Below are 12,061 nucleotides of genomic sequence, written 5' to 3' on the forward strand. Positions count from 1 at the left end.
CTAAATACTTTTTTGCCCCACTGTATATACTCGTACAACAATCCCAGCATCCAGTCAGTGGGCCCCTGATGATGAGAGCGCACCTTCCTCCCAGTTTATTTTGTCTTGCAGAAGAACCGTAGTATATGTTTAAACATGAGGAAAAGTGGCGGCGCTGTCACGCCACAGCGCTCTGCCTCATTTACCTTTTGATAAATTCATCAGGCCTTGAATGCGTACAGCTGTAGGTGTTCCCCGAGTGCCTGCTTCACATTCATTAGCAAGCGAATGTGCAGCTGCATCGGCTCCGTTGCGCACACCCATCGCTGCTCCTGTGAAGCTGCGTGCCATCTCTGCTGCGACGCGTTTCAGGTGCTTCAGATGCGAGATAATTAGTTTTGAAGTATCTGCTCGCCGAGCTAACTTCAAGCATGAAATCTTAAGTAAATATGTGTGTCCGCTGCTTTGCCACGCTGCTGATTCAATCTTATAAAAACTGGATGCCTGGCGAAGCGGTCTCTGCTCGTTGCGAGGGGATCACTTAAAGCATAGCAATATTCCTCCCACAGACTCACACTGAAGAGTGTCATAACAGCGGGTAATGAAAGCCTTTTTCCTGCCAAAAGCAAATTCCTTCCATCCCTTCAAATCATGCCTCACGCTGGCCTGTGACCAGCCCTTGGGTGGCCTTATTAAAGAAGTTGCACCAGATAATGATTATGAATTATGCCACAGCGCTACAAGAATAGCTCGGCCAAAGTGTGCTTTTGGAAAATAACATGTACTTAGCAATGCAAAGTGTGCTGGTAAGCATGTAACATGCTGAAGTTACAAATATCAGACAGCCCTGAAACACAAAGATGAGAGAAAGTTAATCCTCAGCTCTTTGGATAATTAATTAACTTGTAGTACGAGCGGCTCTGCCTCTCTTACGTTCTCTGTCTCGAGAGCTGATAGGACAAAACAAGCAGTACTGAGATATCATCTGGGAAATGTTATGTTTGTTTTTGATCACAAAATAATAAATGAGCAGCGAACAAAAACACTAGCATAGGTGCACCCGGACATTTCACTTCTGTTCTTTGTGTCCATTTTTTAGGTATTTTTGCTTTTACCACCCGTCTCACTCATAACACTGATCATCACGCTGCACTCTCCAACTTTTTCACTACATTTACAAACTGGTCAGAGCATCTTTATTTTTTCAGAAATTGTGATCTTGCCCTGTGATGAAACGATCTCGTGAAATTATAAAGGAAATGTTGTATTTGTAGTTTTGTGGCCTGTGTTTTTCCCATCCCATAGTGGGTTTTTTCCCAGTATAGTATCAGGATACCCGGTGAGTAAGAACTATAAATTCAGCAGCAGCTCTATCTAAAAATGTGTGGACGTGAACCTGTGGAAGGATTATTAACAGATGAAGACGACCTTAGAGTGTGTCTTCGCCCTCTCAGCAGGCACACGTGCAGCTGCTGCCATCATTTTTTATTCATTCAATAAATGCATGTAAATAACCCAGATTACAGCTAACCAAGACTGTGATGACTGCCTGTAAACATCGAACACACAACTGACAACAATACTGTCATTTTAAATATCATTAGGCCACCAGCACTCAACAACACACACACACACACACACTGACATCACCAGGCTTCTGATTGGCCCACATGTCTGTATAGTTAGGCTTATATAACCACCTCTTGCTTTGACACCTCTTAACACCAATTTTTTTGCATTTTTTAAAGGAGTTGAAAGGTTGTGGTTTCCTAAGCATTAAGCCTAAAGTTCAGGACCGTCAACAGCCAGCAGCCCCACCTGACCACAGAGTTCTGCACCACAGCAGCTGTAACACGAACACCAAGCAACGCTCAACTGCTGTGTGCTCCCTGTTCATTTTTATTGAGCTGTAGCAGCTTGGAAAGTAGTTAGTGAACTTCAGCTCCTATACATATAAATTGCAAACATTTTCAACATGATATTATGGTTCAGTCTTTCCATGACGCCCATGTGTGCGTCCTAGTCTGGTGAAAGTTTGCTTACAGGAAATGCAGAAGAATGCTGGTGTTTATATGTTGTTCATGATCACAGGAACATTTCTTTATTTTCTCTGCTTGGTAGCAAAAACAACCAAGGCATGAACCAAACACTGGTTTTGAAGTTGTCGTACAAATGAACCTTGTGCAATAGCAGGACCGTGTTCATCTGCATGGTCAGCCAAATGTCCAGGTCACTAGTAGAACATATAAAGAGCCGCACACAGATACAGCCTGCTTTCTCTCAGCTGATGCATAAATGTGCTTTGAGTGGTCCACACCAGCCTTGGTCATTAAAACCCACAAAGCCAGCTGGGGAATTGTGCAGTGAGCTCGGTACATTTAAAAGAGAGCACTCGAGCCCTACATGATACACTGATAGCACTGATAGTGCTACTGGAGAACACGCTGTGGTTTCTTATTGTCAGCACATATTTCCACTACAGTCAATAAAACTCGATTTTTACTATAATAATAAAGTAAGTGTTATTTCCATATATTTGTGAATGGGTCCTGTTGCCTGTAGCCAGCATTGTTGGACCAATGAGCCAATAACATGAAACCCAACGCGGGCATGTCGCCGTGTCTTTGTGGAGCCAAAGGACGCACACAAGGGCCTCTCAGAAGGAAATGGCTGCCATTAACTCTGTCACCTGATAAACCAGCGATGATGCATCTTTGTTCGCTTCCTCGTTTCCCAGCGGTAAATATGAGAGCGGCTCTTTGACCTCCAGGAGGAGCTCGCCGTTTCATCAGGCCACATGTGTCAAACCTGATCGCAGGTCACGTTTGAAAACGCATCACTGTCACAGGTGACTAATGCAGCTGTCGCCTGAGCTCAGGTTCCCACCTTAACACAAACTGCTTAAATCCTGACACAAACCTCAAAGACAGACGAGCACATGAAACGACGGCGTGCCCGTGCTGAGTTCTTTCACTGCTGAAAATCACTTTTTACACTTTCAACATGACAAGAAAGGACGAGAAAGGTTAGGAAGCTCCTTTTTACACACACCATCAACATATCAGTTTAAACAAAAGCTACACTGACTCTGTTAGACACGCCACGCTTTGTTAGGCTGCAGCTAAAAACAGCTGATGGATTTGTTCTAATAATCAGGAACACAGAAGCACATTATACAGATCCAAATCTAAGTTATTGTGTAAGAAACTGACATTTGAATTGAAAGGGTTCATCTCTGCATTCTGCCTGATAGAACGTGTGCATGTTCAAACAGCCAAGAGGTTAGCATGTGAGGCTAAAGCTCAATAATAATAATAATAATGTGGTCGCAGCTCTGACTGGAACCACAGAAGCTCCGCCCACCTGCCGTTCAAACTAGCATACTAAATTCACTTGCAGAATTAAACATTTAAAACAGTTTTTGTGACATTTGTGAACGTTTTGTTTCCCAAACTGCAAAAAATGCAAAGCTGGAAAGTTATGAGACACAGTGCTGCTGTGAGGCTTAACAAGCACCGCCCACCCACAGCATCACATACTGTGTGCTGCGGTTGTTGTTAGGACAAAGACCCAAAGAAACAGACCAGTGGATGACTCAGCTTACTGTAATTAGTCAGAAAGTGTGAGGATAATAAGTGAACAGCAGCAGGTGAACAGTGCAGAGTCACAACATTTGCCTTGTTTTCATATTTGTAACAAACAGGTAAATGGCAGCAGCAGGTAAACAGGTGTATCTGCCTCTAAACAAATAGCTTAAAGAAATGTTTAGTGCCAGAATGAATTACTATAGGCATGAAATAAGAGAGAACAAGAACCAACTGGATGTCAGATAGAGAGGCTGACGCCATCTTAGTGCCCTGAGTTATAATTTTGGTCGGCATCAGTGGGAGCTGTGGAATACCTGCACGGACCGAGCAGGCTCATTACTAAAGGTTCATGCTCAGCAGGTCCCTGATGGTTTCCTCTGTTTCCAGTTGGACAATAGATGTTGTTCCATATCTGTCAGAGCTGAGCTCACTAAGGGCACCCACAGGCCATCGCATTTCATGTGTAGGACGTGGAAGCATGTTTGTTTTAAATAAACAGATTTATACGAGCAGCCGTGCTTTGGTTTGTTTTGGTCGGCAACATTCAAAAGAATATTTCTGGTTTGTGGTTTAAGACAAAGTCTTTGTCTGGATTCTGCTGAATTTGAACTCCACTAGTTCAAACCTTCAGTTTGGATAACTTCAGACTGTGCTCACTGACCAGAACAGCTCCAGCTACTTCACTGTTACAACAAACGTTGGTGTGTGCAACAGCTTCTGTACAGAACGACCAATGCAAAGGCCACGAGCCAAAGCAGGTGAGTAGATAAATGAGACACAGGCATGCAGGAGTAAACCTGCACCAGGGCCCTTAACCATCGGGGTTCACTGCTGGTCAGTCATATGTCCTCTTATGTTGCCAGGTTGGATTGTTGCCACATGAAAATATAAAAAATGAACTCTTATTTTTATTTCAAGAAATAAAAGTGACCATCTTACATTTACTGTAAAGCCTCCGATGAAAGCCAGTTACACAGCTACTGTACGTTTACCATGTAACACAGATTTGTATCTGTTTCTGTTGAACTTGGTGTGAGACATCACAACGATCATCTTGAAGGACACACATTGTGATGCTGTTGAACTGCACATTATGGGACTTGATAATATTTCAACCTCCTGGTTTGCACTTTGTCATTGAGAGGATTCCACCGTCCACTGAGATGCTGGATCACAAACTCTGAGAGTGAATGCTCAAGGCCTTTAAAAAAATGCTTGTTTTTATCCAACCATGAGAACAACGACGGTCAGTTTACTGTAGAAACGAAGGACAGCAGAAGTCCTTTATCCTGCGATCAAAACAATTAATTTTGCTTTTACAAAACTCGGATAGGTGGTCGACAGCCAATCGAGATTTTTAGAACTATCACTGGACGCAGTAATGCAGGTAAAAACAAACGGCGTCAAATCACGGCGTAAAAGTCTCTTTCTGGAGTGAAAGCTTTTGCGGGGTGTAAGAGGGGGCTTGTACGTAGGAGTCGACCAATACCAGCAGCCGTCTGAGCAGCACATCTGTGGCCAGTCAGCACTTCTGGTTCCCCAACACACATCAGCAAAACACGACCCGAGACTGAGACTCGTAAAAATCCCACATGAAAGCGCCAACTAAGGACGAGCTCGGCCACTCCGCAGCGCATCTGCCTCGAACCAAAGGAAACGAACCTGTTCGCATGACCTTCATCGTGCGGTCCGTTCAAAGCAAACCTCAGCCAGCAGACATCAACAACTTGTTTATGTGCTCGAAAGCAAAAAGTGAAGTGAGGAGAGCCGACACGAGCACAGCGGTGCCGCACAATAATCACGACGCCGCTCCGGCAACAACAGGAAGGCTCAGCTACGAGGCGCGCGTAAAACTCCGCCGGTCGGAGCAGCCCCTGATTCAGGCGCGCCGCCAGCTGTCCGCCCGCAGAGCAGAGGCGCAGACAGGTGAGCGCACTGAGGTGAAACACTTACAGTGAGTGGCGGCGGATGCTCCGCTAAAGACGCTCAGCGTGTAAAGGGTAACCATCGGCAGCAGCAAAACCATTTTCTCAGCTGTAGTGCGCTATTATCCGTGAGTCCGCAGAGAGCAACGCAGGACGGCGGCTCCTCCTCGGTCCTCCGGCTTGGAGGGATAGCAGAGGTCTGATGTGAAGGAGCAAACCGCTCCCACGATGGCACTCCCTCACTGCGAGGTACAGCCCACCCCGCTCCCCTCTCTGCCTCTCTCTCTCTCTTTGTCGGGTTCACATTTTATTGGCAGAGCGGAGCACTGCGATGCCCGAGCACTGCTATAAAACACAGAACAATAGCAAAGATCCGCAGAGAAAAGCCGCAATCGCTGCTGTATTTCGCTCCGTGTGTTCAGACATCATAAAATAACACACTTTGCAGGCTGCTGATGACTTCATTCCACCGCACAGCAGAAGCTGCTGTGGACGTTTCCAGAAAACACGGGGTTCAAGCCTCAAGTCCAGCGCACTTCAGCACCGATGAAAAACGTTTGGACACGGCTGTGTGGGAAATATGAACAGTCACTGTCACAGGAGCATACATGTTACTTTGTTTCATCGCAACAAAATATTTGGTTTTACTTAATACCTCATTTATTTTATTTGACTTAAGATCATATTTGTTTTGTCAAGTTGAATTTGATTTGACTGAGTCCATACCAGGATATTATTTAGACCGTTTTGTTACAGATTCTCCTGTCGTCCATCTTTAAAGCGCTAGACAAACGTTCACATAACTTATTAGGAAGAATATGGTTTATGTATTTATTTTTTTTAGCACTGTAGCTCTTTCACAGTTGATCTTTGGTCGCTTGCTGTTGTTTCATTCGTTTTAGTCCAGTCTTTGTACACAGCCATTTCTTAAAGGAGTGTTTTTGTCATACTGACCTATGAGTCCATCTTAAAAAGATCCCTCAACTCCAGAGATGAACCAGTTTGTGTCTACATGTCAGTGACACTGTCACTAACAGATTTTGATCCAGCATGTAAAAACACAGGAGGGCGTTCGATTCAGCATAGCATCTCAAACACGCTGCCAGTGCAGTAAAAGCAAAGCTCATAGAAGATCACATTATGGACTTTTGCACTTTTAGTTCTACCTGCTCAGCTACAGGCAGCTGTGACAATCAGCCAGCAACCTCCAGACAGCAGAACAATCAAGTCAGGAAATACGTTCCTGTAGCAGCTGGTGATTATGTCACATCCAACATGGTGGAGAGCTCTTGATCCATGTGCACATGATATGATGTGGAAAACCTCTGTGGTGATAATAATGATAATGCAGAAACACATGTAGTTATATTTATGTTTGGAAATCTGAGGTTTTCACCTGTCAAGTATTAGTTAATGTTAGCCTACAAGCTAAACTGATACCCAGCGTAGCAGCGATCCTGGGAAACATGGCTGCCTTCTTCGTCAGTGATGTCAGTGAGGTTTGTTTGTCATTCTGTTCTTTGGAGTCGTGTTTTTGCTGCGAGCAACTTATTTGTTATTAACTGACTGTGTTCCTGAGCAGGTTTGCTTTTTGTTCATGCTGGGAGTGGAAGACGAGCAGGCACATTAAACTACATAGAACACTGTTAATAGACTGTGTGAATGCATTCATGCACCCAGCATGTATGTGCAGTCGAATGCAGGAAGCTGTGTGGAATACACAATGACTGAACTCTCATTGTGAAGCTAGCTATTAGAATTGTGGTGCCGTGATATATGTAGTGCATTTTTAATGACATTATATTTCATTAAAAAGTTACGATATTCCAGTCAGGAGAATAATTTTCTATTATATTCTGCTATATTTATTCCCGATGTCTTTACTAATGGTGTTTTTTAAAGTCCTGCACGGTTGGCGTGCAGCATTCATACGTGTACACTGACAATAAATTCTATTCTGTAGTCTACTCTGTTGTGGAGTACAGATGTAGCCTCTGGACATGTAAAACAGCATACGGTATAGTTGCTACTACTAACAGCACTATTACACCTTTATAAACTGTGATGATAACAGCAGATCAGGTCACGTGCACAGGATTAACCTCTGTGAGGTAAAGCGTAACACTTACATGTGATGGTAGAGATTTGGAGGCCACGCTCATTAAAAGTTCATTTGTTGCTATGGTTGCTTCTCCCCCCTCTCTGAGAGTGTGTCATACTGTGGCGGTCTGACTTTTACTTTGTTAAAGACCTTGATTCTTCATGCAGGCTGCAGTTTGCATCGTGCTGCTGGCAGCACTGACTCAGTCTGCTTTCTCAAAGTTGCCAGGTTTTTCTGTGACAACTTGTCTCAATGGCCAATTTGTGGTCACTCAGCCTTTTTGGAATAATGTCCCTGATTGTTCGTGCTGCCCAGTTAATCTGCCACTCTATATTGGCTGTTCTGTGCTAACCCAGAGCTGGAGTTTGGGCTCCGTGCTCAGTGCGCGCACTGTCTTTGGCTTTGATTTGCTGGTCAGAGGCTGAAAGGCTGGTTTAGGAGAATTCTCTCTGTTTTCTTCTCCTCGTACCGCCGAGCTCTTGTGTTTTTCACTTTATTTATTTGGTGATGAATGTCATATAAAACAACGTATGAACCTTGGCTAAATTTCAGTGCCTTTTTCTTAAATAGGCTGTGATGAAACATGCATAAAACAAAGCGTAGGATGGGAATCAGAGCTTTCAGCTATCAGGCTACTCTCCTGTGGAATCAGCTTCCAATTTGGGTTGTGGAGAACGGCATCCTCTCTGCTTTATTTATTTATGTATTCTTTCCATTCGTTATTTTGTCTCTTTGACAGCATAAAAGATGAACAGGAATGGGACCGAGACATAAAACACACATAGTTCTCAAACATTTAAGTCGAGGTCTTTATATAGTGTCCATTTCCACCAGTTCCGTTCGAAGGCATCCAGTTTGATCATAGAACCTTCAGTTTATCTCCTCCATTATTTCACTTTCAGCGACTCCTTTTCAGCCAGTTCCTGTGATAACTCTTTACAGCCACAGTCATTATTTTAAACATGTAGATGTTCTCTTTTTTAATCGTACCTTCTGGGATCAGACCAAGGTGTAAGACCTGTGGATCCCTGGGAAGTTCACACTGACAAAGTCCGTCTATCAGCTCGGCAACATCTGACCAGCATGGTTGTAGTTTATCACATGACCCACAGACGTGTAGGTTGATTGGCCTTAATGTGACCACATTCTCTCCAACATTGTTGTTTTGCTTTAACTTGAGTTTATTATCGAGGCTGAGAGCTGAAGCCGGTCGATGTGACTCACAGTAATCTTCCGGAATCACAGAGAGGACATCTTCACTCCACGAGGGAACAGTAAAGACCAGATTTCCTGTTCATAGACTTTATGCCGCTCGTCTGGGAGGCCGTCACTCCCGGGGCTTCTGTTTGTCTTCAGTTTGCTAGCAGCGTTGTCCAGTTCATTCTTGCTTGTTGCAGATGTTAAAGCTTGGCTCAGGTTTGTGTCTACTGTTGGAAGGTCTAATTTCAGCAAATAGCTTTGGATTATTGTCACATATGAATGAGTTGGAGTGGACAGCATCTCATAGCAACTTTTAAAGATAGTTTGAATCGTCTCTGAGTCCAGTGTTAATTTATTAGCAGATGAGTCTCTAATTTTATACATTGAGTGTTTAATTCTTTGTGCTCTAAGAATTTTTATTGCCTTTGATCCTGATTCATAAAACGTTTGTTTCGTGAATCCCATTTTCTGTTCCAGTTCTTCACGGCTTTCTGTGCTGATTTGTTTCTTATAGTCCCTCACTATGGTCTGTTTGGTGTTGCCTTTCTAGTTCCTTTAACTGGAATGAGGCTACGGCTCATTACAGCCTTAACTGTATCCCAGACTATTGCAGCTGCCACCTCATCATCTTTGTTTAAATGAACACACTCTTGAATTTCTCTCTTTATTTCTTGAACTATTGTTGTTTTGTTCAAAAAATGTTCAGTCTCCGTTGGGTCTCTTGTTTTAAGTCTTCCAGGTGAATAGTGCTATGATGTGATAGGTCAGCTGCCCCAGGTCCCATACAGGTCTATCTGTATGTTCATCAGGAAATAGTCACCTTGTGAGTTGCATAGTGATGTGTAAATTCCTTCCCCCTGTATAGAATCCGTCCACACCTCAAATAAATGTTCCTTTATGAAGTTTTCCATGTTTTAGAGACGTGGTGCCTGTGCTGTCTAATGTAGTTTAATGAAATATTCCAGTCTCCTGCACAGACCAACATATCCTCCCTCAAGGAGATTATCTGATCAAAAACAAGCCTGACACATTTGAGGTCTCTCTCATCGAATAGGGTGACCACAGCGCATTGATTCTGCCTTTAACAATGACATATCTACCATCTTTATCGACTTCCCCTTTCATCACTTCAAAAAGGACGTTAGATATTAGTGTAGTGACCCCTCCCTCTGCTACACGGACTGTAGACAGAGTTAATAAAGCCTGGCTTTTCACCTTCTCATCTTCGTTTTTTGACAGGTTGACCTGTTTCAGTTCTACAGTGACTTTCAAGCCCATTAACATTGCAAGACACTACATGAACCTTATGTGACATGATCATGAAAGTACCAGTCACCCCTAGAAAAACAAAGAGTCCAGAACTGTAATAGAACATCTAACATGGAAGGAGAACAAATAATACCACGAATTCCAGCGCTGGGGCAGAGAACGTGACCCTGCTGGGTCGTGGGGAAAGCCTGTCGTAGAGACAGGGCCCGGAGGAGGCTAGTGATGAAGCAAGCACCATCCTATGTGTCCAGCATTCTGCTCCCATAGTCATTCTGAGAGGCTCCTTTGGAAACTCTGGAGTTTTTCCTTGGCTCTCCCTGCAGCTGTAGCTCATCCTTCCTTCTGGCTCTTTTCCTGCCAGTCTAGCAGCTCCTTCAGTCGGCCGAGTCATCCTCCTCCCTCAGAGCGGGTACCACCACACTGAAGCCAGGTGTCTTTAGTTCCAGCTTCATGTGCCCTGCTGTAGGTTCTGTTGTTCCAGTGGATTCTCATATTAGCGTATGGAGTCTGTCTTTTTCTTTTATGGCTCTCTTTATCCCACTGTATTCTCTGCGTTTTGGAATAATCTCTGCTGCATAATCGTGGTCGAAGAACAGCGTTCAGTTTCCAAGCTGTATTTTCCCCTTTTTCCAAGCCTCCCTAACCACCACTTCATTAGTTGCAAACTCCTGAAAGTTGACAATATGGGGGCGCGGCAGGGCCTCGGGTCTTGGTTTAGGGGCAAGGGAGCAGTGGCCCGCTGAATCTTTAGATCGACATCTGCAGTTATTGGTAATTCAAAGCTCCAACACAAAGCGTACTGCAGAACTTCTCTCTTCGCCTTCAGGCAGTCCGAAGATGAGGATGTTATTTCTCCTAGACCTGGACTCCACGTCCATGAGTTTCTGCTGCATCTTCTTCTCCTGTATGGCTGCTGTCAGAGCTTCAGAAACCTCAACTGCCCATCCCTCCACCCACGCCAAGCGAACCTCCATCTCCATCCATTCAGCTCCTGTACTTCCTCAGTGAGGATATCCAGCTTCCTGCTCTTCTCTCGGCGTATGGAATCGTCGTTGTCCCTTTGAGGCCGGACCTCAGGTCTTTCAGAAGGTCACTCGGTGTTACTCGGGAGCCTTGGAGAGTTCGCTTGTGGTGCTGCTTCACTGGCTTTCGATGCTGATTTTCTCAGGATATTTTGGCATCGTTTGTTTATAATATTTGGCTCTTGTGCTTCTGTTTGCCTTTTTCGTTGTATCGTTTTTCCCTTTTACGTCGGTAACGAGTTTATAAGACTATTGAATGGATGACCTCGTCCACACATCTGTCTGCTCCATCTGTTAACCCAAGTCCATTTATGTATTTGAGCCCTGAAATGTTTCGTTTTGATAAAGCTTATTGTTGGGGCTAATGCTGAACCAGCTGTCAGGTTTGCTGCTGTAAGCAGCTGGGACGTCCTGATAAACTCGTTCTTCACTCCTTCCTTTGACTCCTCGTGTGTTTATATGCCACTACCGCGTGTCATTAACTTTTGTCTCCTGTAGTTTGTGCTTTATCTTTTTTGTTGTTGTGCTCTCTCTGTGCTCTCCTTTCTATCTTCTCTTTACTCTTACTCCCAAGAAGGGCCTCTTCCTCCCCTAACCTGGTTCTGCTGGAGGTCTCTTCCTGTTAAAACGGCGTTCTTTGCTATGGGCGACTGTGTGATCCAGCCTCTAATATTGTGCTGTACAGTATATATCAGAACTGAATATCCCTCTCTAAGCTCAGCACAGGTTAGTGTGGCAAATGTGATTTTAAGCATTGTTCATATTGTTCTGATTTCAGTGAAACCACAGAAAATACCACAGTATGATGTGTACCATTCATTCATAAACACAGACACTGTACACGTGTGTGCAGTGTAACAATGGCTCTCTGCACAGCAAATTCAAAAGTGTTAAATTTTTTGGTGTTAATAGTCTTCTTGCAAAAGTAGAGTTAATTTTACTCTAAGCAGAGTCACATTCTTTTAATGTAACTCTGAG

At 44.0% G+C, this 12,061-nt stretch overlaps 1 protein-coding gene across 1 annotated transcript in view; it reads right to left on the reverse strand.

The window, feature by feature from the left end:
• The window catches only part of cntnap5a (contactin associated protein family member 5a), a 125,758-nt gene extending 119,723 nt beyond the window's left edge, over positions 1–6,035 (reverse strand). Inside the window, exon 1 of the mRNA XM_005940848.2 lies at positions 5,520–6,035. Coding sequence (XP_005940910.1) covers positions 5,520–5,592 — 73 coding nt within the window. The 5' untranslated portion in view covers positions 5,593–6,035. The remainder of the gene's footprint in view (positions 1–5,519) is intronic.
• Between the last annotated feature and the right edge of the window lie 6,026 nt (positions 6,036–12,061).

This window comes from Haplochromis burtoni, unplaced genomic scaffold (assembly GCF_018398535.1).
Source record: "Haplochromis burtoni strain Fernald_Lab_line unplaced genomic scaffold, NCSU_Asbu1 Contig_283, whole genome shotgun sequence".
NCBI lineage: Eukaryota > Metazoa > Chordata > Actinopteri > Cichliformes > Cichlidae > Haplochromis > Haplochromis burtoni.